The sequence below is a fragment of the Myodes glareolus genome, chromosome 2 (genome assembly GCF_982192425.1).
Source record: "Myodes glareolus chromosome 2, mMyoGla1.1, whole genome shotgun sequence".
In the NCBI taxonomy this organism is placed as follows: domain Eukaryota; kingdom Metazoa; phylum Chordata; class Mammalia; order Rodentia; family Cricetidae; genus Myodes; species Myodes glareolus.
In genome coordinates this window covers 83,846,149-83,873,607 of record NC_142027.1, presented here as the reverse complement: position 1 = coordinate 83,873,607, position 27,459 = coordinate 83,846,149, and the positions used below count along the sequence as shown (strand labels likewise).

Genomic DNA, 27,459 nt, shown 5'->3' with positions numbered 1-27,459 from the left:
TCTTCTTGGTTCATATTTCTATCTTTACTCTTGATATATATGAGAACATCATTTTACTTTGTAGTGTTCATGGTGCTTGAATGTGCCATATACTATAATGGATGATAAAAGTAACTAACAGTGTCATATATCTGTGAACCATGTAAGTAATAATAATGATCTGCCTGAAAGGTATGCCCACTGGTGAAATTCTGGCAGAAATGTTATGGGAACAGCCAAACACTTATTAAGTGGTATTTCAAACCCATTCATTCTATGAGATAGAATGCATATCCTATACTGAGTTCAATGAGATCAAGACCTGAGACTGGATAAATCATGAGTCCTAGGAGAATACATAATACTACTAATACATTAAATTAATATAGCAAAAAAATACCTGATGACATACTGCTATTTCCATAGAATTGGGCATCACCTAGCCCTCATCAGTAAAACTTCTTTTAATAGATAGCAGTTAGCAAAAAACCCTACAACTTGTCAAAAAAAAGAGAGAAAGAGATTTTGGAATTCTCAGTTCTGACCATGATGTCTATATAATACTCCTCTCCTCAAGGTTCAGAGATCTATGTAGAATAGAAGACAGAAAGTTTGTAAGAGCCAGAGGTAGTAGATGACTTCAAGGAAACAACATTTTTTTCCAGACACAACATGGCAAATGAACATATGAACTCACAGAGACCGTGACAGAATTAACATAAAGTGCCCAAGCTCAAACCAGAGAAAATTCTAGCATATAGGAGCTCAGCATCCTACTCTTATCAAAGAAAATATTGTCAACTTACAATCCCCGAGAGAGGGAAAGTCAGTTTATTTCAGTGGGGTGACACTGGGTTTGTCACCTACACTCAAGGGCAGGCCTCACACCCATGAATAGCTAATACCCAACTTAAACTGGACACTATGGTCTGGTGTGGTTTGAAACAGTTGGAGAGAATATAGAATTAGGTGGGAGCAAATTAGTTCTTATAATCAAAATATGAAGCTCTCACCTAATATAAAAGGGAATTTAAAATAAGTCTTTTTAGGGAACATGCCCAGATATCTCTTGGAAAGGAAATTGAAGAGATTTTATAAGTGGACTGAGGGTAGATGGGGAAGGGTTCATGAGCAGTCAGGTTGTGAAGCACAGAGGGGGAGAGCACTAAAAGAGACTACTGGAAAACAAAGAGCATTTCAGAGTCAGGATAAAATCTGATGCAAGTGAAACCCCCAGAAATCTACAAGGATGACCCTAGCTAAGACTCTTAGAAAGAGCAGATATATACCCTGAACTGGCTATTGTCTGTGACCAGACTGGTTCCTAGCCCAATTTTCGTCAGAGAGGCTTCATCCAACAACTTATGTAAATAGATGCAGCCCCACAGATAAACATTAGGTGGAGTTCAGGGAATCTTGCAGAAGAGGGGGAGAAAGTATTGCAGGCGCCAGAGGAGTCAAGGACCTCACAATAAAACTCAGAGAATCAGCTAATCTGGCCTCCTAGGAGCACACAGAGACAACCAGGGAGTTTGCATGGGACTGATCTAAGCACTTGGCACATGTGTTAGAATTGTGCGGTTTGGTACTCTTGTGAGCCCCTTAACAGGGGAGCAAGGGCTGCCTCTGATTCTTTTACTGACTTTTGGAACCCCACTTCTCATTCAACCCAACCTGGATAAACGGCAAGGTGCTTAGTCTTACTTACTTACTTCATATCATTTGTTTTATTCACACTTCTTTTGGTAAACCTGCCTTTTCCTAAACATAAACAGAGGAGGAGTGGCCTGGGGAATGGAAACAGAGCATTGTGGTAGGGGAACAGACTGGGAAGAGAGGCGAATGGAGAAACTGGCCAGGATGCAAAATAAACAAGCAAATGAATTTAATTTTTTTAAAAGAGATGATTACATTTTCATTGTAATGTTTATTTTAGAAAATCAAAACTAAACCATCATATCAATTTGACAATAAAGGTTGTCATAATGCTTCATGTTTTCATTAAAAATATATTATTGATCAAATGCAGAGGCAAGACTACTCTCAAAAAGCTCAAAAGAACAGATGGAGGACCAGAGAAAATGAATTTCTCATTCTGTCACTGACTTAGTCATTTTTTTACATTTTGTATTGACACTGAGAACGCTCAATACATGTATGAAAGCTCAAAATGATTCCTCAAGGCCATTCATTTAAACTCCATAATCACCTGGGTTTCATTCATAAAGTAAATTAAAGATTCCAATGTTCTTAGAAATCACCTTCTTGAGGAACACAACAGAATTTCTTAAGGGGAAGTCACGCTCCATTTCTGGTTGCATCTCGTGGCACAACATGAAGAACAATGGGTTTTTCTGGTTGAAGCATTGGTTTTTGGCTTAATTTTAGAGGGATCTGCAATAATGTAAGAAAAGTAAGAATATCAATGAGTGAACCAACAGCAATCTTCAAAGAAAAGCTTAAAATATTCAGGATGATAATTTTTGCAGAAATATGAAAGCTGCATTTAACACAAAATATTTTGACTTCCTTATTCTCCAAGATGTGAGAGCATACATTCACACCATTAAGTAAAATGTTGATTGAGAATCTACTGTATATAGAACATAAGAAAAAGTCATGTTGGTTTATGTTATTTCTGTTCTGTGTTGATTTAGAGTAAAAAGGCAAGTTTAGAATTTTTGAATCCGATTCCTAGTTATTATGTCATATTATTTTTCGAAGTCCTGAAATGCTATTTTTGATTTGTTGATACTTGCAAACTAACTATGAGAACATGCATTTCAAGTCTGTGGACAATCCTCAGCTCCTAGATCATATGTCCCCACTGCAGTTGAACCCATTCCAGACAAGGCATTAGAAGGACAGATTGCTTTTCTAGAGTCTACTCCTGTCTTGTATGGATGAGGTACATGAAGAATTCTGAGTTCTCCAGTGTTTTTCATGATACTTTAGTCTCATGCTATTCAGAGATGGTGGGAGAATTTCTCTTACAGAGTTATCTTCTGATCACAGGAGAATGACGGGGAGCAATGTTGTCATGAAGATATAGAAGTGTCAAGTTTAAGATGACTGGAGCTTCCTAGTGCATCTTCCCATGTCAGGTGTGTCATGGGCTCTTTAAACAGGAACCATGCTTTGTCTGTGTGAAACCCTGTACATGCTTATTGTTTAAATATTTTAGTAAGAAAATAGTAAAATAAGTGAGGTTGTATGGAGGTAAAACTACACAACTACCTTAAGCCACGAACCACAGAATAAACATTCCCATCCCTCTATTCATCCACAAAGAAAACTAATTGACAAAGTGAAGACATAGCCTCATTTAGAAGTCTTGTAAATTTTAGCTGTCCTTTTGCATGAACAGTAACAGTTTCTCAGAAAAGAATAAATTCTTTCTCCAAATGCTTCTTCATATTCCTTTTAGATTTTAAATATTATACATGTGTTTTCCATAGAGGCATACAAAAGAGATGTATATAAAATATGAGTACTAATGGTGTGTGTTAAGGGTTTAACTAGCTTAATGTTTTCTTGTAAGAAAATTATAATTGTTAACTATACTTTAAACCATTTACTAAAGACATTCAATGTCCACACTCTCCTTAAAAACCATTTGGAGTTTGTGGAATAAATAATATAAAATGACAGAAAAAAGAGAAATGATATTTTTCAATATAGAGAGAACAAACATAACCAAACTGGTGGTTTTAATGACAAAATATTGGCAAAGGGGATAAAAACAGCCTGTGGAAGCCAAAAGAAGAGAAAAAATAGATGAGTAAAGAAAACCTAGAAGAATATAGCTTTGGGGAATGAGCAAGAACACAAGAGCAGAAAATAGGGGGAGAAAAATGATTTATGGAAATATGACAACTACCTGTTTTCTGTTGAATGAATCCCTTGAGATTTGAGGTAGAACTGTCAAGATGCACCATAAAGATGGAGCTCATCATAAATAGGAAGATTAGAAAGATATATTTATTTTTATTTTGTGCACATGAATGTTTTGTCTGCACATACACATGTATAGCACATGTGTGCAGTCTCACAGAAGTAAGTAAATCATATCAAAGCCCCTGTGCTTGGAGTCTCAACTGGTTGTAAGCCATCATGTGGGTACTTGGAACTGAATCAAACTCCTTTTTGAGACCACCAAGTGTTCATAACTGCTGAGCCATCTCTTGAGCCCTAGCAATTGTGCTTTAAAATTATAATTTTCAACGTGGTCTCACATGCTGAGTCAACAAAGAGCTTTTAAAGCCCCACTATGGGTGAATTATTTTAGGGCTTCAGAAATGGCTAGGAATCATCAGTTTCTATTTTTCTCTTGAGACCAGATTTCATGTAATCCATGTTGGCTTCAAATTCACTAAGTGGCCAATAATTACTTGGACTTCTGATCTTCTTGTATCCACCTCCTAAGCACAAGGATTACAGAAAATCACCACAACAGCTACTTCATTCAGTACTGTGCATGGGAACCAGGGATTTGTGAATGCTAGGTAAGAATTTAGCTAACTGAGAAACATCTCAGACCCCATATATGAGTTTTAAAGGTCCTCAGTGATCCTAATGTACAGTCAGGCATTGACAAGACTGTCAAAGGAGAGCTTTTTTGAGCTCTTGAAGAAGAGAGCACCACCCAATAAGCATGAAGTCATGATCACAACTCCTCTGGCTTGGACATGACATACTCAAACTCCAATGGCCATGACTGGAACTTCAAACAGAATACTTATAATCTTTTCATAGCAACCTGTACTAACTCATCCAAATGTTACAGTTTGACTCTTTATTCACACAGAACCAAATGTTCCTGAGTACAAATAACTCATTTGGCCATAAAACAAATTAGTAAAACTCAAAAAGCAAATGAACTCAAAGATTCACTTTTCTACACAGAACTCTCAATTGAGAACATTATTTACAAAGTTATTTTTCTCCCTCACCTGTGTTTCCTTACAAGGCTGGAAGGAGAAGTTCTGTAGGACTTTTGTAAGAGCAAGTTTCATGTTCATGAGAGCAAACCTCATGCCAATGCAGTTCCTGGGTCCATTCCCAAAGGGCATGTATACATAAGGATTGATGCTGCCCTTGTTTTCCTTGCTAAACCTGGAGAAACATAGTAATGACAAGTTAGCAAAGGAAAGGCATATAAGAGCGACATAAGTGAAGTTTCCTTTAGACAACTAATAAATAACATACATGAATTTTGAGAAAGGTTCATTGACCTTCTGCTTCCAGGTATTTGACTCTGAGAAACATACACTAAAGGTCCTTCCCATTTTCTTTATCCTATAAGATTTTCCATATGGTAGATAAAACAAATGCTGTCTGAGAGAAAAATGCATCCTGTGTGCCCAATATACATACAATAGTGGTGTTATGGGTTAGGGGTAATCAACCACTGTCTGATTGCATTGGAGTTCCAATTTATAGATGGAATTAATGCTTGATACTGGAAATCTGATTAAAATCCTATGGCTAATGTGGTCATAGGCTCTAGGGGAGAATGTACTACTGTTGTTTACCTAAATGGTTTTGACATCAAACTGTCTTCTAAATATTTGTTTATACACAAAAATCAGTGCTACTGCTCTCAGTTTTGGTCAGAGAAGCTTCTGATTGGACTATGAAACAGTTAACAAAGAAACCAATAACTGGTCATAATCCTGAGAATAAGTGATGGTGGAATGCTCAGCATTCAATAGGATATCTAAATCATCCTCACCAAGGTTAGGGAACATCTCAGAAGACAAAGCAAAAAGATGTAAGAGCCAGGGAATGAAAGGGGTAGTTGTGAAACACTATCTTCTGGACCTGACACAGCCATTGCACTCATGAACTTCCCAAAGCTCTTGTTTCCTGCACAAGACTAAACCATGTTGATGCATTCCATGATGGATATGAAGGGAATTCAAGAAACCTCATCTCAGTAAAGAGCTTTTGACAATGAATAGCTGCCGGGAGAGAAGAGAATTCTCTTCAGTGGTGTAACTACTGGTGATTCGTCCATACTCCAGTAAATAACTTCTATTCCTATACTTATGTGAACAAGCCTAATTAAACTCATTAGTCACAGTGAAAAAGGAACTCATGAAAACAAGAAGAAAACTTGATGGGGACAATTTGAGTTTCAACATGTGTGGGAGGGAGAAAAGATAAGGCAATATCAGGTGGAAATAGCCAAAAATACCTTATATATGCATGGAATTGTCAATGAATGGAAAAAAGAGAGAAAAATACATTTTTAAATCTCAAAGTTCATTCTGGATAATGCTGGGTTACATGCCTGAAAAACAAACGTCAGTTAGACTGAAGGAAAATGGGCTCCTTTCTCACACTTCAGTCATTTTGCTACTTGAGGAAGGAGCAAAAAATACACTCTCTATTTAAATTGTCACATTTTTCTTATCTCTCTCCCTCTCTTGTCATTTTCTTCCCTTTCCTTCCCATTCTCCTCATTGAATGAAAGTGGTTGCAAAATCACATTTAAGTCATCTTCCCATAAGAGACAGCATAGCATACACAGACCAACGTAGCTCAAAGTGGGTTCCAATTGCTGGGATTCTGTTACCTTTCAGGGCGGAATTCTGCAGGATCTGGCCAGTACTTTGGGTCATGGTGAAGAGCATAAACTGGTACATTTACAATAGACCCTTTGGGAACAAGCACACCATCAATTTCCACATCCTGTTTACAGACTCTTTCAAGTCTAATACCAATTGGGTATACTCTGAGGGTTTCATTCAGCACCATGTCAAGGTACTCCATCTCCATCACTGTATCATAGTTGGGAGGTGCCTGGGAAGAAAGAAAAAAGATTTGTGCTGAGATTTTACAATAACATTCAATAGGTCTACACTGTACCTCGGCATTCTCAGTAGTTACAAAGCTGAGCTCAGCATTAAAAAAGACATAGGCACTTACAATCCATTTTAAAGGGATTTTTAATTGTTTCATTTGATGTGTGGGTGTGGTTTGCATACATGTGTGTATATGAACCATATGAGTGTAAAAAAAAAAAGATTTGTGCTGGGATTTTACCTTAACATTCAATTGGTCTTTGTTGTACCTTTCTGTTCTCAGTGGCTCAAAAGCTGAGCTCAGCATTTAAAAAGACCTAAATACATTTTGAAGGGATCTTTAATTGTTTTATTTTATGTGTGTATGTGTTTCACTACTTATGTGTATATGAACCACATGAGTACTGTGCCCACAAAAATCAAAAGAGAGTGCCGTATCTCTTGTAACTGACATTACAGACAGCTGAGTGCTGCGAATCAAACCTGAATTGATCCTCCAAAAGAGCAGCCATTGAGCCATCTATCCAGTCTCTTACAAGTCATTAGAGTAACTAACTAACACTTTGGGCTGGGAAGAAGCTTCAATTAATGAAATCTACTACATAAGCCTGAGGACCTGAGTTCAGATACACATCATTCATAAGCCAGACACAGTGGCACACTTCTTAAATCCCAGTGGAAGAGAGACAGGAAAAGGGAATTGGCCAGATAGCATAGCAAAACTGATAAATTCCAGAATCAGTGAGAAACCCTGTTTAAAAACATGCTGGAGAGTGATTAAGAATAATACACAGTGTAGGCTTATGCCCTGTAGACATGTGCATGCACTAACACAAACACACTCACATACAAACACATACAAATACACAGATGTTCTCATATTTTTTCTCATCTTTCTTTCACACACACACACACACACACACACACACACACACACACACACACATAGCATTGCAGGTAATGAGGAGGATCTTCTTTGCCTTTGTACTTTAAGCACTATCTATTCACCTTATTGGGCAGAGCCACATCGATCTCTTCCTGCAGTTTCTTCTGGATATCAGGGTGAGCAGCCAGTGAATGCAGGACAAAAGCAAGAGTGCTGCTTGTGGTGTCATAGCCAGCAAAAATGAAGATAATTGACTGCGCTGTGATCTCCATGTCAGACAGAGCTGAAAGTAAGAAAATATTCAGGAAACTATGTGGACCAACACAGAAGAGATGAAGAGAAAATCAACATATGCTCCAATTTCCCTATAGATGAATACGAAACAGTCGTTCTCTCACCCTGGGACTGTTATCACTTTGATGGCCACCTGACTCATCCAGAGAAAGGGACTATTCCTTTAGTCAGGATGTCCCATGGTTTATGTTCTGTTCCTCATCATCGTTAGGTAACTTCAAGACATATTATTTATTCTGTTTTTAAGATTTTTTATTTTTTATTTATGTGTATTCATTGTGTAGGGGTGCTGTGTGTGAAGGGGTGCCAATAAAGAACAGAAGAGGACATCAGTTACCCAGGAGATGGAGTTTTAAGGTTGTGAGCTTTCAGGGATAGGTGTTGGGTAGTGAACTCCAGTTTTCTGTCAGAGCTTAAATTTTACCTATGTGTGTATGAACATACACGTGTACAAGTGCACATGGAGAACAGAAGATGGATTTGGAGCCATTTAGAGATTGAGTTACAGGCAGTTGTAAACCTTTTGCCATGAGTGCTATGATTTTGTTTTTGGCAAATTCTTTCTACCAATTAGTGTAAGTACTTGCTACTAAATTGAAAATGGACTATCAACCCACAATCAGAGGGTATCTTTAAATTTAACATTTTTTTAGCTATCAAAAATGAAGCATAAGGACTGAGGAGCAGGTAAAGTGCATTTATGAAGCCATGTGTTCCATCTTCAGCACTGTATAAACTAGATATGGTAGCATAGAAGTCAAAACGTCATTTTCAGGAACACCATGAATGTGAGGTCAGCCTGGGCTACATAAGACTTAATGAAAGGATTTTAAGTGAAAAGAATTGAGAATATTTTAACATAAAGCACATGATGAATTTATAAAGCAAATTTTGGGTCCTAGAGATCATATTGCTATATATAAGTGATTGTATGCACTAGAAATAAGACGATATTTCCTTTTACGTTAGCTACTGATGCACAAATGTAGATTTAAGCCTGTAATTGGAATGTCATCATTTTGCAATCATGACAGTAATAATGGTTTTAAATTAAAATGTAAACCTAGAACGGAGGCCAGAGAGATGGCTAAATGGGTAACAGCACTTGCTGCACAACCATGAGGACCTGAGTTTGAATCCTCAGTTCCCATGTAAAAAGTGAAGTGTGGTAACACATGCCACCTGTAACCTCAAATCCATGGATCACTGGGACCTGCTTACTGCCAGACTAGCTCCAGGTTTAATAAGAGATCCTGTCTGGAGGAAATAAGGCAGAGAGTGATTGAGCAAAATACTTTTTGACTTCCTCTGATACCCATTCCCACACCTAGTGGTGTGCACATGTGCACATAAACATGCACACACATAAATAGGCCACCTGAAAAAATAAAATTCTTTAGTTTGGGTTTAAGCATGTAAAATAATGAAGAGATCCAGTGTGTTTATTCAAAGAAGGTTTTCCAAGATGCCACTTATTCAAAAAAGAAAAGTAAATCTTCTCTATAGATTATGATAGAGTACTTGTACACTAGGGACTCCCAGAAAGCATCAACACTATTTGGGTACATGTCTCCTGACCAGATGTAAACTTGGTTATCTAGGCATAGTTCCTAGTGAGTTCCTAGTATGCTTTCTGGGAAAGACATAAACTGCACCTGTACGGACCTAATTATCACAGAGGAACCAATGAAGGCTCCCATCATGACTACCCTTCCTTTTCGGAATGAACTTGTGCCCATGTGCTTCTAGAAAACTCCATGTATATAATAGCCATGTCCTTCTTTTAGTAGCCTGACAAAGGTATTCTTCTGCTAAAAAAAACAAACAAAAATAAAAAACCCTTCTCACACATTTTCTGAACGACCTGCTCAGTCCCTGAGAGCTTCCTTGTCCATAAACCATCTCGTCCATAGACCATGGAGTTTTTATTTACCATTATGAGACTCTTTGTCTTTGGAATAATTTTGAGTGTTCATCATCAGCTGAAGAAAATCCACTCGGTGCTGGAAGCAGAAAGAGAAGTTACAAAAATTGAAGATCAGAGGTTGATCAGAAGTGTCGAATCTTAACCTCTTTTCTGGGAACGTAGCTCCCTTAAAGTCACAAGTGTGGCTAGGGTTGCTTGAGTCATCACAGAACAAAAACACCAGTGGCTAAACCAGTAAGCAATACATGTACACTATCAACCATTCTTGCAATAAATTACAATAGGTATATTTTAAAACAATAATTGATTCTCTGAAAATAATATTTCCCCTTTTAATCATTTTTGTCTATTCTTAGAGATTTCATAGACATATACAATAACATATGGTAATATCTACCCCACCATTTCTTCCATTCAATTCCTATTATATCTATTGTAATGTTTCTTCCAACAAACTTTATGACCTTTTCTTTTTAATAACTCTATGAGTTCAGTTGATACTGCCTATATATGCTTGACTGTATGGTCACAAACTGGTGCAGTAATCTACTGTTGGCCAAACCTACCCTCTGCATTTATAAAAAGCTAATAGTTCCTCAATTAGGCATAGGGATTGAAAAGTTCCTCTCTCATCTAAGGTGAATATTTTGTGGTGTTAATCTTGCACACGTCTTATGTTTTGTGAATATCTTATTTGAGTCCTTATGCAGGGCACTCTTGTTTTCATTCTTAATGCTAAGGATTAATTTCTGTATTATTTTCAATCAATTTTTCAAAACTCCATCTTCTCATCCTCCTGTAAAAGAATAAGTGCCCCTTCTATCTCTCTAAATCTAGCCTTCTCTGGATAAATTTAGTAATTGATGAAAGGAAATACACAGCTAACACATTCAACCCACTATCAAATCCTGTACCTCTCATGAGATCACCAAATTTTACCTTCTGGTTAGAATCCAGGCGATTTTCTTTCATTCTGCCCACAAATTTTTTGAAAAATGCTACAGAATCCTTTGGAAATATGGAGACATTCAGCATTTCATATATTGGGATGAGAAATGGAAAGAGATCTGGAAAAGAAAGAGAAAAAAATAAGTTTTAGTGGAAATGCAAGTTTCATTTAGAGAAATCCTGAAGCGATCCAAAGAATAAGTCACCAGTGTCTCAAGCAGATCATTCTCTCTCTGACCTTGCTCACACTGGGTCACCATTATAGTGCTCCTTCTGCACTCTGGAGTAGCCAAAGGAATAAATCTGACTCTTGGTTTTAACTCTTCTCCTGATGTTTGTGTGTATCCAAAATACAGACAGTGACCATTGACATGGTTCAGTAGCTAAAGGGTCCTGAAGAAAAGTCTAACAACCTGAATTTGATTCCCTGCATCCCATACTATAGAAGGAGAGAAGCAATTGTTGTATGTTATCCTCTGATCTCCACATGCCACACACCATGCAAACACTAAGGCAGACAGACAGAAAGACAGACAGATACACATACAAACACACACACACACACATGTTGTGGAATATTTGTTTACACTATGTGAGGATATGTAATTGTGGTTGTTTTAACAAAAAAACTAATAGCCAGTAGCTAGACAGAAGAGAATAGGCAGGGCTTTTGGGGAAAGAGATGAACTCAAAGGGGTAAGGCAAAGAGCTGCCAGGGAAACACTGAAGAATTCAGACATACAGTATGGAGGAGAGCTACCCATGCCATATGACAGAACATAGATTAAAAGCAACATGTTAATTTAAGCTGTAAAAGCTAGCTGGGGAAAAATCTAAGTTAAAGCCAAGTTTTCACTATTAATCCTAAGTCTCCATGTCATTATTTGTGAGGTAGCAAGTAAAAGAAAAGTTTAACTGCACACACACTAACACACACACAAATAAATAAAAAATATTATTGAAAAAAAATTAATAAAGAAAGAATGGCCAAAATTACATTTATTTTCAACTGAAATGATAGAGTTTTGTTGAAACTAGCACCAGAATGGATATGAGGGAAGTCAGAAGTATGAGAAAAATAATCATCACACTCTGATCAAATAAAAATATATCAAAGAACTACAGGAGGTGATGGGAACATTTGTTGAGATACAGTTTCATAACAGAGTACATGCCGAGCATACATGAGATTCTAGGATCTCTTTCACATAGCAAGGAATTGAAATATCTCAAAAGAGTATGAAATGAAGATACACCAAGATCATAAAGAGAAAAGGCAGAGAGAGGCTTACAGCCTTACAATTTTAAATCTCAAATATGGGAATAAAGTAAAAGCCAGAGAGGGGTGGTGTGAAATGTTATATCTATGACATGACACGGTCCACTTATTAGCTGACAATGTGAATGAGATCATACTAATTATATTGGCCAGCATCCTAGCAGACAGCAATGATTGAACTCAATGGGTGACTATAAAAGAGAATGGGACATAAATTGGGAGTAAGAAGTGTTGGAGTGTCTCAGGGAATTGAAAGGTGAGAATTAGGGGAGGGTATAATTACAATAGAGAGTATACCAGTACAATATTGTAGAAGGATACATAAAACAATTTCAAAACAAAACCAGGAGTAATGGCTTAAGCCTTTAATCCCAGCACTCAGTAGACAGAGGAGGAGAGATCACTTTAACTTCCAGGCTAACCTGGTCTACCCAGTATCTTTCAGGCAGGCTAGAGCAACACAGTTAGACCCTGTCTAAAATAAAAATGAAATTCCAAAATAAAAGTAATTGGCTATATATCTTTGAATTTATTAAAAATATTGGATTGTGACATTAAGAGGTAAATTCTATTCCAATAGATCTGTTAGTTTTGGAAGAGAAAGGCAGAACTGAAAAACGTGGTTACAGATAAGAGCAGTGGGTCCAAAGACAGAAAACTCATCATACATACTTGCTGACATGAACAACGGGTCAAAAAAATCTATTTTTAAGAGTTTCCTGGCCTTTTCCACAAAAGGGTCCTGTGGGTTGTTGAGGGAATCAACGCTCACACCAAATGCTGTGCTTGTGATCACATCCATGCTGTAGGCCCCAAACAATCTGAGGAGAGAGAGAGACATGGGATTTAACACATGCAGCAAGAAACCTGAAATATTCACATTCTTGGCTGAGACAGGCTAAGCCACCTCATCTAGGTACTGACCAAGCATTTTTCCCTCCTACCCACCCTTTACCCTTGTGAGCTGAGTACTCTCACTCACAAAAAACTCGTGTTTCTTTCTCAACTGTACATTTGTCATCCAGTGTCTAAAAGGGAAGAAGGAGCAGCTGGACATGTGGGGCTCTCATGTCACAGAAAGATGACCCTTCTGCCCCAGGTGCCCTTCCCCTCCCTGAACCACAGTAAATGTACCACTACTCACTCTTTCATGTTGAGAGGCTTGCCTTTCTCTGCCTCTCTTCTCAAATATTTTACTAAAATATCTCCGTACTGTTCAATGATTGGGAACATCTAAGCACAAAACACAAAGGCATTCATGGTTGTTAGATGTGGAGACTCAAGTCACACAAACATTCCAGCTAGAAGTCCTTTTAATCACCTCTTTGAGTTTTCCACTGGTGAAGGTGGGAGACAGCAAGGCTCGAATTCTCTTCCACTCCTCATCTTTAGATATGGAGATGGCTTTACTCATTATCCCCACTGGACCCATATCCTAGATTCCAAAAAATACAAATATTTATCTCTGTAAGTCCAACACTTCCCATGGTTGCAAAAGTACTAAGTGAATATTGGTGTATAACAATTAGTTACTGACTATTTACTGTGGCTGAAACCTCATACCAGATGCAAATATAGTCAGAATCTCCTATAACCTTTTAAGAAATCAGGTACTCACTGGGCTGCCTGTTGAGATCTCAAACCTCTATATTTCAGGATACTTCTGAATGTAATTATTTCTGTGGTTTGAAAATTAGTTCCAGTGTTGGGGTAGAAGATGGGTACAAAAATTTTGTTAGATTCTCCAGAGCTATGTAAATGGAAAATGGACAGATAGAAAGTGAACTTTGCATCAAACAAGTTCTCTGCTCTGTATTTACAACATAAGCAATGTGAAAAGGGATTTCTAAATGTGGTGTGTGTGTGTGTGTGTGTGTGTGTGTGTGTGTGTGTGTGAAGACTAGAGTACAAGTTTGCAGGCTCATTTGGACACCAAATGTCTGACATCTTTCTCTGCAACTCTTTACTTCATTGTTTGAGACAGGTCCGTCAGTGAATCTAGGAGGTTCTGGTTTGGCTAGGGTAGCTAGTCAGAAAGCTTGTAGGATCAATCTACTTCCAAACAGAGCTCTGAGGTAGCACATGCCTGCTGCTATGCCCAGTTTTTATGTGATGCTGGGATCCAAACTCCGGTTCTTTATCTACTAAAACCATCTCCCAGCCTGAGGCACTTTAAAAAATTGGAGTTTGAGTTTTAAAGATGATTTAAATATTTTATATATGTCTGTATGGAGGAATGTATAGAATGTATGCATATATGTGTGCAGTGTATTCAGAGGCCAAAGAGAGATAGAACTTCTGAAGTAGGAGTTTCAGGTAATTGTTAATCACTGGACATGTGATGTAGGAGGGTCATCTGTCATGTGTTACTTACATTGGTTAATAAAGAAACTGCCTTGGCTTTTGATAGGACAGGAGCTTAGATAGGCAGAGTAGACAGAACAGAATGCTGGGAGAAAGAAGCAGGGTCAGGAGAGCCATCCGTCATGAAGCTGCCAGGTGAGACATGCTGAATCTTTCCAGGTAAGCCACGACCTTGTGTTGAGATACAGACTATTAGAAATGGGTTGAATCAATATGTAAGAGTTAGCCAATAAGAGGCTACAGATAATGGGTCAGACAGTGTTTAAAAAATACATTTTTTGTGTAATTATTTTGGTTAAAGCTAGCTGGGTGGGCTGCCATTCCATCTACAGATATGGATAGATGCAACAAACCCCTCATCCTCTTTCAGAGCTGTCAGTTCCTAGGTCATTTCTCCAGACCCTGGTTTCTTGTTTATTTAGAAATAGTGCTAAAGATTTTTTTTCCTTAATTCATTATGCAGTGATAAAGGGGTGAATATAACTTCCCTGTTGGGAAGTTCCTTCTGTCTTCTGATGTGGGACTCCTCTCTGTAAGTGTGAATACCATTGACTAACAAAGAAACTTTCTTAGGCGTGAGCAAGGCAGAACTTATGTAGACAGGGAAATCTAAGCTGAATGCTAGGAGAAGGAAGGCAGAGAAGCTGCGGAGTCACCACTGGAGACAGACATCCTGGAACATTGCCAGTAGGCCACGAGCCTTGTCGTAAAACATAAAATAATGGAAATGGGTTGAATTAAGATATAAAAGCTAGCCAATAAGAAGTTAGAGCTAATAGGCAAAACAGTGATTTAATTAATACAGTTTCTGTGTGGTTATTTTGGGAGTCTGGGCAGCCAGGAAACAAACAAGCAGCCTACTTACTAGAATATTCCACATTTTTATTTTATACAATGTGGAATCTCCCCACTGACTTTATATTAAAGCAGTCAACACAACTGGAAGGAATGAAAGTGACTTCCCTTGTTGAAGGGCAGATCCAAACTTGCCCTTCAGTCAACTTCAAAGGTGACCAAAGGCTGAAAGAGGGGCAGAGAGATGAATCAGTAGACAAATGTGCTTGCTGACAAGCCCAACAACCTGAGTTCACTTCCCAGGATCTATGTCATTGAGAGAACCAATAGGTTTCCCCTGATAGAACAGTGCAGTCGCCATGATTATAAAAAAAGAAAAAGAACATTGACCTCAGTATCATATATCACATAAAATTGACATAAATAAAGCCAGATATTTGAGAGATAATCTCAAAGGGATACAATTTGTACACAAGAAAATCCACAACAGACAGATCAGGTGAGTAATCATCAGACTGCTCACTGACTGCATAATCCACTGGGAAGGGAATGGATACAAAAGGAGAAAAGAAGGCAGCCAATATGTGGTATTTAATGGGCTAACAAGAGGGAATGGCAGGCTAACAAGCTGTTTTCTATTCTGTGTGTTTGTCACCACATAAATCTAGACCAATGATAAACTTTACTGTACCACGCAGACATAAGAAAGGACCTGTGAAACAGGAAATGTAAACACAATCTATATGACAAGTGTTCATTTACAACTGGACCAAAATAATATAGTATATTTACACTTCCTCAAGTTATAAGTATTAGCAAATTGAATTCCTAAACCCTGCTTGTATCGTATTATGAACACGACTGTGAATATATGCATTTCATTCTTTTAATTAAAGTAGTAGCCAGGTCATGGTGTTGGACAACTTTATACCAGGTGTCGGGAAACAGAGGAAGGTAGATCTCTGTGAAATTGAGGCTGGCCTAGTCTACAAACCCTGTCATTAAAAAGAAAAAAAAAACAAACCAAATACCAAATCTTGTTAAGCAACACTGGCACATGTCTTTAAGACCAGCACTTGGAAAGCAGAGGCAGGTAGAGGCAGGCAGATTACTAAGTTGGGGCAAGTGTTGTCTATAGAGTTCGTTTCAGGAGAGTTGTCTCTAAAAAGAATTCAATAAGTAAAATATGAAGGTTTGCAATATTAAAGGGTTTATTATTATTGCATGGGAGAGGGCTCAGTGGTTAAGAGTGCTTGTTGCTCTTCTGTGGGAGCCATCTTCAGTTCCCAGCACCCCTGTCGGGCCACTTACAACTGGTTGGAATGCACGATACAGGGGATCTCACACTCTCTTCTGACTTTCACAAGAACCTACACACATGTGGCATTCCGCCATATAGACACATCAATAAATATAACAAAATGAATCTTCTTTATTTTTTGGTTAAAAAAGGAAGTTACTTACTGGTCGGTTTGTGAAGACAGAATAGGATTCCTTCACCAGTACATTCTTGATCATGTCTGGGTCTGTGATAGTAAACAGGGGTGTTGGACCATCAAACAACCTGTGTGTGGAGAAAACAACTGATCAACCTGTAGTGATATTCTATTTGTGTTTTATACATAAAACGTGTCTGAACACCAGAAAATAAAGCCACCAGAGGCCAGGCAGTTGTGCTGCACTCCTTTAATGCCAGGATTTGGGGATGGAGGGAATTGTATCTCTGTGAGTTTAAAGTCAACCTGGACTACACAAGATCAATGCAGAAACAGGTCCAGGTGGTGGTGGCTCACACCTTTAATCCCAGCACTAGAGAAGAATATAAACAAGGATGAGACAGAAACTCCTTCTCTTTCTGTCTGAGAATTTCTTAGAGTTAAGAGCTCTTTAGTAAATTTGCTGCTTTGATTTTCTGATCTTCAGGTGAAACCCCAATTGTCTGTCTCTGTTTTTTCTTTTAAATTTTTCCTGTTACATTTGGTGTCAAATGTTTTGGGTAAGAATTCACAAAAAAGCTGTTTGCCTGAGGCTTTTTAGTGCTGTGGGACAGTGTTGTTGTATGCTGTAAGGATTTGTTACTTGTAATGGTTTAATAAAATGCTGATTGCCCTGTAGTCAGATAGGAAGTATGGGGAGGATAACCAGAATAGGAGAATTCTGGGAAGAGGAAAGGCAGAAAGTCAGTCACAAGTAAGACACAGAGGAAGCAAGATAAGAATGCCTTGCTGAGAAATGGTACCAAGACAGGTGGCTAAACATAGACTGGAATTATGGGTTAATTTAAGTTTTAAGAGCTAGTTAATAATAAGCTTCAGCTAATAGTCCAAAACATTCATAGTAAATATAAGCCTCTCTGTGTTTCTTTGGGACTAAATGGCTGTAGGACCAAGTGGGACAGAAAGTTCTGTTTGCATTAACCCAAGCCTGGTTCTGAGTGGAAACCCAAATCCAGACATTAATTCTTTCTTAACATGACTTTCACTCTGGTTAAACAACATGTTCTCACAAGAGGTCCAAGTACAATTTAAGAGTTCTGATGACGAAAATAGTGGAGTCTTTGTAAAATGACAGGTCATTCGAGTCACAATGAGTCACTTAAAGTCAAAACAGGTCCAGAAGATATCATAGTGAGAAAGCACAAGTGAAAGTTTTAAGTCTTCATATGAATATTGCCTATACCATTAACCTTGATATTGTATATTTAAAATATTGAAAGGGGCTGGAATGATGGAACCACAATTAAGAGCACATATTGATCTTGCACAGGATCTCAGTTTTGGTTGCTAGCACTCATGTTGTTTGAATCACATCCATCTGTAACTCCAGCTCCAGGCTAATCCAATGCCTCTGGCCTTCATCATCATCATCAGTACTCATGTATGGAAACACACATACATACACACACACACACACACACACACACAGAGATATATAAGTATATATACATTTATAATAAAAGTAATATAAATATTTGTTTAATAATAAAATATTAAACTAAAATTCATAATTAAATGTTTAAGATAAACTGTTAATATAAAATTCAATATTTAAAAGTGAAAATAAATCCTTGAAACATAAAATTTTAAATGGAAAAATTAATCTTAATTTACCCAGATCCTGAAAGATGAGCATGGTATGTATTCACTCATAAGTGTATACCAGCTGCAAAGCAAAGGATAAGGAGCCTATATAGTCCAGGACCCCAGAGAAGCTTAGTGATGAGGAGAACCCCAAGAGAAACATATATAGATTCCCCTTAGAAGAGGAAATAGACAACATCTCCTGAAAAAAAAATGAAACTACAGAAGTGGGGAGAGAAGGGAGGTTGTAAGGGGAGGAGATGAGGAGAAAGATGGTGGGGGATAGCTTGAGGGAATGGTATAGTCAAGATGGGGGAAGGACAGAGACAGAGAGCAAGAAATAATATATCTTGATAAAGGAGCTATTATGTGACTAGCAAGGAACCTGGCACCAGGGAAATTCACAACAATCTATAAGGATGACCACAGCTAAGACCCTAATAGGTTGTGGAGAGGGTGCCTGCACTAGCCTTGCTCTGTAGTCAGATTGATGAATATCTTAAATGTCACCATAGTACCTTCATCCATCTACTAATGGAATCAGAGGCAGAGAGCCACAGCAGAGCCCCGAGTTGAGCTCCCAAAGTCCAGTCAAAGACTGGGAGGAGTGAGAATATGAGCAAAGATGTTAAGACCATGATGGGTACACCTACTGAAACAGCTTGTCTGAGCTAATGGGAGCTCACCAACTCCAGTTGGACAAGGAAGGAACCAGCATAGGACTGAAATAGGCCCTCAGAATGTGGGTGACAGTTGCATGGCTAGGGCAGACTGAGGGGCCATTTCCAGTGACACCAGGATTTATCCCTACTGCTTGTACTGGATTTTTGAAACCTATGTTCTTTGGGGGTATATCTTGCTCAGCCCAGATATAGTAGCGGAGGCCTTGGTGATTCATCAAAGCAATGTGCTTTACCCTCTCTAAGTGGATGACTGTAAGATGGGGAGAAGGACAGAGGAGAAGAAGGAGTGGGAACTGGGATTGGTATGTAAAATAAAAAAGAGCACATCAGGTCCTGGTTTTGATACTGAACTAAAACGCAAATGAAAATACAGAATTTCAATGAGGATCCTATACCAATATCTCCATGACTTAGATAACACAGAAGCGAGCACAGAAAGTACATTAGAGCCACTGGGTGGAGACTAGAGCTGCAATACAATCTTACATATCCTTGTGTTCCCTGTAGCTAGGACTACCCCCACAATCCCTGTGGGTGATATGACAGTCAACACTCCAGTAAGAACCTCAAGGTCCTGAACCTGCTTGAGGACTGGCACAGAGCTAGGTCCTGGAATGGAAAAGCAAAATGACTCAGTCAACATCAGTCCAATCCCTGGCATCTACAGGGTGGTGTGGGAGAAATGAGTGCCACAAGTTGTCCTCTGACCTTTAAATGTGCTACATGGGAAACATGAACACATATAATAGAAAGTCAAAAAGAAAATAGCTACTGGAGGAGGGCAAGAAGTCTATGTCAGTAGTGAACCATTGGTAAGTTGTTCATACTCCTGTAAATACCCTCTTGCCCACTCATGGTTCTGTAAATCCAGTTAAATTCATTGTTATACATACAGACACACAAAACTTATAAGAATTGTTAAAGACTATTTCAAATGAAAACTTATGAGGTCCAGGCATGACGTATAACTTTAATCTCAGCACTTGAAAGACAGAAGGAGATAGATCTCTGAATTCAAGACAAACCTGGTCTGTCTAAGGAGTGTCAGGACAACAGGGCTACATAGAGAGATCCAGTTTTTTAAAACCAATAAATGAATAAATAAATTAAAAAGATTTTAGTTCAGTGAAAAGCTAAAGAAAAACACTATCAAATGTTGACAAGCAAAGATATTGCAAGGAGACATTCACACAGTGCCATTGCACAGATAACAAAGCCTGATGTTGACTTTGAGTGACATGGTCTTTATGGGGTGTGCATCTCAGAAGATCCATCTGTTAAGGATGGATGAGAAGTGATGAAGAGGCAGGAAGAATCAGAGCCTCCTCCCATTTGTTTCTGTCTCAGTGTAATGATAACACTTACTCCAATTATCTAACCAAACTCCAGCATCAGTGATAGGGAACAGTTCGTGCTTTTGGCTCAGTCACTTTACAGAACCATTAAGGACATAGACCCAAGGCAGAACACTTTGGTTTTTAAATACATTGCATCTCCAAAGTCAGCTCAAGAAGATAGGGCAAAGTGATGATATACACCTCTATCAAATGGCTTGCCCAGAGTAGTGGTGGCCCACATCTTTATTTAATTCCAGAACCCAGGAGGCAGAGGCAGGTGGATCTCTATAAGTCTGAGGCCACCCTTTTCTACAGAACTAGTTTCAGAACAACCATGTTACACACAGAAACCCTGTCTCTGAAAAACAAAATCTTGACAGGGTCTGATAGATAGCTCAGCAGAAAAAGGCACTTGTACCTTGCCTGATCACCTGAATTCAATACTCTTAAAGTAGAGGATCAACTACCTCAAGTTTCTTCTGACCTACATATGTGCACCATGCCATGTGACTCCCTCCCAGGAAAGATCAAGCACCTTTGACTTAAAAAAGAATATAAACAACAATAAAAATTTCTATGTTGCAAAGGAATAATTTAATGATATGCATTAAACTCTTCCCAAGTGCTTAGCTATGACCTCCCATCCCTGCTGTCAATGGACATGCTAAAGTCAACATTGACTAAGTAGTAAGTGATTCTAAAGAGAAGTAAGTGAATGTGGCAAAGAGATGATGTCACACCCTTGTATAAACCAGGCTGGTCTCAAACTCATGATCTTCTTGACTATGCCTCCTTCAGTAAATCCTCCCAATATCCTCCACCGATATGGGTGATATCACACATTTATCAGAGAAGATTAGAGGGACAAAAAGTAGTGCATTTCATGTAATGAAAAGGAAGTTTCAGAAGAGAAAAAAATAATATGCCTGTACTGGATAAAACACAAGGCCTTGCTAGCTTTGGTGGCCCATGTCTTTAATCCCAGCACTCAGAAGCAAAGGCACATAGTTCTCTATGACTTTCAGAACAATCTTGTCTACAATGTGACTCCCAGGACAGTCAAGACTGTTACAGAATAACCCGGTCTTATAAAATAAATAAATAAACTAAAATAATAAAAAAACCTCTACAGGATGCCCAGAGTCCATGGAGCCTCAAAGCCTGTCCAAAATCCACAATATGTTCTAAAAATAATTAGACCTGTAATCCACAGCAATTAACAACACATGGTGTCACCATTACAATAGAAAGGTGCAATACTACGTTTCTGAGCTTGCTTTTTTCTTGTGCAAATGAGTACATCCTCTTAAAAAGAATCAACTCATGGAACTTTCCAGAAATACTCACCCCCATATTTTTCCATACTTTTTGTAGCACTCGACATCAAATTTCCATACACCCTGGAAAGAGAAATATCATGTAATCCATCATTGTCCTGTATGCAATAACCCTTCTGTATCCAGGGATCCAAGCCATCAAATTCTGTGAAATGTAATATACCATTTCTGACAGAGAAAAGTTCTTCAATTACATGCAGTGTCACCAGCAAAATGGCACAGTTGGAAAAGGCAGAGTGATAGGGCAGGACATATGACCCCTTCCTGTGGTCTCTGCATGCACAGTCATAGACATACACATATGCACAGCACCAGATACACACCACACACACCCAATGATGATGGTTATGATTTTAATAATAATAATAACAATAACAATAATAAATTGTTTTAATGAATGTGGTAGTTAAGCATAGAAAATTTGGGAAGAAAAATCTTAGCAGACGGCAGAGTAAGCTTTGCCACTCGCTTTCCTGATGTGAACTTGGAAAGGTCTGCTGTGGATTGACCATGGGTCAGGTATCAAATCAGGTTTGTTACAAATGATCAAACAAGACATAAAATGACATGCCTATTACTGAAGTATCTATTTTGCTAAACCATCCTTTTCCCAGTTCTTTTGCCTTTAATATTTTTAAATGCAAATACAAAGCACATTGTGTAATGCAATGTATGAGGGGACTTACAGCCATCATCTTGTCTTAATGTTTTCACACTGGCTGCTCACACTCATGCACAGGCTGCTGAAGCAGCTGCAGGTACATTTTAGTGTTGGAGCACTTGCCCCTGTCATGTCAATTTCCTGGATCCCATTTTCAACACCAAAGAAACAAAACACAATAGAAAATCTGTCAGTAGGGCTGGAGATGTGACTAATAAGTTAACAGCAGTTGTTGATCTTCCCAAGGGTACAATTTCTGAACACAAATTCCACACTCACCAACTTATAATCATCTGTAACTCTGGCACCAACAAATCCAGTGTCCTATTTAAGCCTCTGTATATACTTCACTTATGAACATAATCTCACTCACAGATACAAATAAAATATTTCTAAAAGAAACAATTACTAATCTGAACACAAGTTCCTATAGGTAGGGACAAAAGCAAAATGCTAATTCTCAGGAAACTCCATCATGTCATTAAGATCTTACTATGGTGAGGTTAGATCTATAGATATACATTCAAGGTATAATAATTATGCAAAGAACTCAAGTATATGAAAAGTCCCCCAAAGATGTGTATGTGGGTCTGTGTTGTGTTGATTCTTCAGAAATATTCAGCAAAAGGAGAAAATGTTGCTCATGAACCAGATACAAAAAACAGAATTTTAATCTAGTGAATATGGATTGTTGTCCTAGAAGCTTAAAAACCCCTAAAATTTTCTTCAAATAAGTACAGAAATGCCTCCCTGGAATCTGCACTGGGTAAGAAACAAACTTTCTTTTGTTCACAAAGTCTGAGCAACATGTCCTGAATATCAAGCTTAAATGGGCTTGAGATCTGTACATTTTACCTAATGCAAGCTTGATGCTCAATAAACTGACATCAGAACCAGTGAGATGGTTCCTAATAAAAACATACTTGTCACCAACTCTGACAACTTGAGTTTCAGCTCTAGGAATCATATGGTTGAAAGAGAAAACTAACTCTCACAAATTGTCCTTCAACCTACAAGTGCATGTGGCACATACACACTCACTGTAAAATTAATAAACATGGGAGGAAATTGATTATAGTAGCTGTGGAGATGGTTAAGTGGGAAGAACACACCATAAAAAAACAGAGTTTGGTTCCCCAGTATCTGTGTAAATAACAGTAAGAAGTTAAAGAACTCCTGATGGGATTTCTCTCTGTTTGATGTGATTACCATTAATGATTAAAGAATCTGCCTTGGCCTGTTGATAGGGCAGAACTTAGGTAGGCGAGGAAGACTAAATGGAATGTTGGGAAAAAGAAGGACAGAATTAGATAGAAACCATGGAGGCGCTGGAGACAGACATGCTGAAATTTTGCTAGTAGGCCACGACCTCGTGATGATGCACAGATTAATAGGCATGGTTTAAATTAGTATAAAGTTAGCCAAAAAGAAGCTAGAACTAATGGTACAAGCAGTGATTTAATTAAGACAGTTTCTGTGTGATCATTTCGGGCCTAAGCTAGCCAGGTTCTGGGAACTAAGTAGCAGCCTCCTCCTACAGACCCCAGTATCCCTACTTTTAAGAAGCAGAGTCAAGGTATCCCTGGAGTGAACTGGCCAGCTAAACTAGTCAATTCAGAGAGAACTAAGTTCAAGTGAGAGACCCTGCCTCAAAGTATGAAAGATCAAAAATACCAACCTCTGGCTTCTACATGCAGATGCATATCCATCTACATGTACCTGCATGTTAATGGCACTCATGTACATGCAAATACATAAATACATAGTTCAACACACACACACACACACACACACACACACACACACACACAGAGAGAGAGAGAGAGAGAGAGAGAGAGAGAGATTTTATAGTTTTAAGTTGGCAATAGATTCCTGAGGAATCACTGGACATTCTGTAGCCTCATCAGAACACATAGTATGAGGACATGGAATCTCAGAGGTTCCTTCCAAGGAGCACTAAACTATTATAGACTATCAGGTATCAGCATTTACCTTGTAATAATTCAGCAGAGTCCCTAAAATTGGTAGAGGTTTGGGTCCAGGAATTCCCTGTTTCTTAAAAATGTCATGTTTTTTAGTCCCAAATCTATAAAGTAAAATAGAAAGACTTGTCATCACACATACAGAAGAGAAGAGATAAACATGACCAAAACTTAATCAGGAAACAAACCAACAACTTAGCTGCCTCTCCATTTCCTAGAGACCTTATGAAAAGGGTGAGGGGTTCAGTGTGCTTTGCAGCCCGTAGTTTCTTTCTGTTTCTACTGAGTTCTGGTGGATTTAACAAGAACCTGAAAATCAATCATTGGTGTGGAAGGTCCTTCTATCTATGTGTTGCTTTTATTGGCTAATAAATAAAGAAAAGGCTTTGGTCTGATCAGGTAGAACTTAGGTAGCCAGGGAATACTAAACCAAATGATGGGAGAAGGAAGGGCAGAGTCAGGAGAAGCCATGGCGCCTCTAGAAACAGACACTGGGAATTTTAGCCAGTAAGACACAGCTTCATTGTGATACACAAATTACTAAAAATGAGTTAAACTAAGATATAAACATTAGGCAAAAAGAAGTTTTAGCTAATGGGCTAAATTTAATGGGCTAAATGAGCAGTGATTTAATTAATACAGTTTCTGTGTGATTATTTCAAGGTTGAGCAGCTGGGAACCAACAAGTGATTACTTGCAACAAATTGGCCCCCACAAGGGCCTGATTAACAGTGCCCCCAATCAGCAGGAAGAAGCATAGTCAAAACTATGCCCACATTCCCCCACATTGTTTATAAATGTTTGTTTACATTTAAAGAGAGATATGCTATAGAGATTTGAATTGGTATGTATCTTGCTGTATTGATACAAATTTAAAGTCAATTTTGTTATACTGTGCATATGTATTTCTGTTCTTGATTAAGGTATTGTGCTTTTGTAGCTCATTTTAAAATATAATGTATATTTATAAAATATAGGTTAATAGATAATCATCTATAATAGTCAAGCATATAGGCATATTAGTTAGACTTTCTAGATGGACAGATATGTATTTTAGATCGATAGGCATTCTTCAAACCTTTCAAGGACTACAGAAAATGGCATTTAAAATGTTTAAGAATTTACTAATTTTTATTGCAATGGAATTCAACTGTTTCTGGCAGCACCAGTCTACCTCAAGAGAAAGATGGACATTGAAGAGGCTCCTTATAAAGTTTGCTAGTCATTTCAGCAAGATACTGCTCTTGCCTGGACTGCTTAACTGGACATGCAGAACAAACAGTGAAATGACTGCTGAACCTGCCTAAAGGTGAGACAGTCCTTTGGGGTTCTTGCTTCTTGAAAGGATCTCCTAGACATTCTGCAGGACACAGAAAAAAGTGACTGACAAACTGCCAATATAGGTGGAACTCTCTTTGAAGTTTCCTGTTTTATGGAAAAGTCTGTTGAATACTATGGGCCTGTAGGCTGAAGATGGATGCCCCAATGGTACAGAAGTTTGGGTGACTGTCCAGGCAGCAACATGTCTCTGTCAATTCTAGAGTTTTCGAAGTTGCTTACAATGTACCTTCTCTTTATTTATGTAATATCATACCCTTCTAGAGTCCTTTATAGAGTTGAAGAATAGATATAGTTTTCCTTTTGTTATAATAAAAGATATAGTAGATATAAATATTGTAACTGTACTTCTTGCTTCATAACTGTTTTTTTATATGTAATTTTACTATGTTAAAGTTAAAGCCTTCATTTTCTTTAAGCATAAATGATGTAGGAGGTCCTTCTATCTATGTGTTGCTTTTATTAGTTAATGAATAAAGAAACTGTCTTGGCCTAATAGGGTAAAACTTAGGTAGAAGGGGAAGACTAAACCAAATGCTGGGAGAAAGAATGACAGAGACAGGAAAAGCCATGGAGCCTCAGGAGACAGACGCTGGGAATTTTAGCTGGTAAGCCACAGCTTTTTTGTGATATACAGATTACTAGAAATGAGTCAAACTAATAAGTAAGAGTTAACCAATAAGAAGTTAGAGCTAAGGGGCCAAACTGAGATTTCATCAATACATTTTCTGTGTTAATATTTTAGGGCTGAGCACCTGGGAACCAAGTGATTCCTTGCAACAAATCGAATGATACGAAGAGTAAATATTGTCAGTAACCCTCCAGACCACAACAAGACACAGTTGACAATGTCTCTAGCAGATGTGTATAATGTCAATATTATCTTTAAGAGTGAGTATCACTGGGAATATAGCTCTGTAGTACAGTGTATGCCTAGCACATATAGGCTCTCATATGACTATCATTCCACCAAAAATAAAAATGCACAATGAACTCATTTGTCACTTCACTTCTGTCCTTCAAGCTGCCTGCACCATATAGGTACTGGCTACCAATGATCATAATCTGAGTTTCACCTGCAAGATTCACACGATAGGAAAGAACTGACTTCCCAAAGTTGCCTTCTGACCCCCCAACACACTCTCTCTCACATGCCGCCCCTAGCCCCAATAAATAAGAACATGTAAATTCAAAGTATTTTTACAAGAGTTTGTTTCAACTTCTGCTATTATTTTTTAATATTGTTTTCCAGTACCTGTGGAGGGCATGAGATCCCTGGATCCCTGGATCCCTGGATCCTGGAACTGTAGTTGTAGATGATTGTAAGCCACATGTGGAAGGCAGGATACAAAAATACGTCCTCTAGAATATCAGTCTGTGTTCTTAACCACTGAGCCATACCTTCTAGTCCTGATTCCTATGTCAGTTAGACCTTCTAGTCAATACCAGAATGAATGTCTGAATATAACCCTATACCAAAGACAAAGTGGGAGACAGATTTTGTTGATTACTCACAGGTATAAGAGCATCAAACTGATTGCCAGGAGCACCCAGGTTTCCAGTGAGAGAGCTGAAGTCCGGTCCATCGTTACTTGTCTGTCAACAATGTACCCCTCTGTGTTCCCCCTGCAGTTGTGTGTGCTACCCTTTCCAGGGCTTGACTTCTGCACACTTGTGCTGAAGTGTTCCCAGCCTGTGGTATTTATACCCTAGAAGGATGGGTGAGCCAGGGCCCTAGCCAGTAGATGGCTCACATCTGC

General features: G+C 38.3%; 1 protein-coding gene across 1 annotated transcript; it reads right to left on the bottom strand.

Moving 5' to 3' along the window:
• Positions 1-1,847: 1,847 nt before the first annotated feature.
• On the bottom strand, positions 1,848-27,459 carry LOC125399856 (cytochrome P450 3A11-like). The gene is made up of 13 exons (XM_087902507.1): positions 27,215-27,459; positions 24,372-24,465; positions 21,729-21,781; positions 16,746-16,845; positions 13,444-13,557; positions 13,267-13,355; positions 12,795-12,943; positions 10,835-10,962; positions 9,902-9,971; positions 7,797-7,957; positions 6,560-6,786; positions 4,932-5,094; positions 1,848-2,373 (listed from the first exon to the last, which is right to left on the bottom strand). Exons 1-13 carry the CDS (start codon positions 27,283-27,285, stop codon positions 2,278-2,280), a joined length of 1,515 nt encoding a protein of 504 aa, XP_087758633.1. The 5' UTR covers positions 27,286-27,459; the 3' UTR covers positions 1,848-2,277.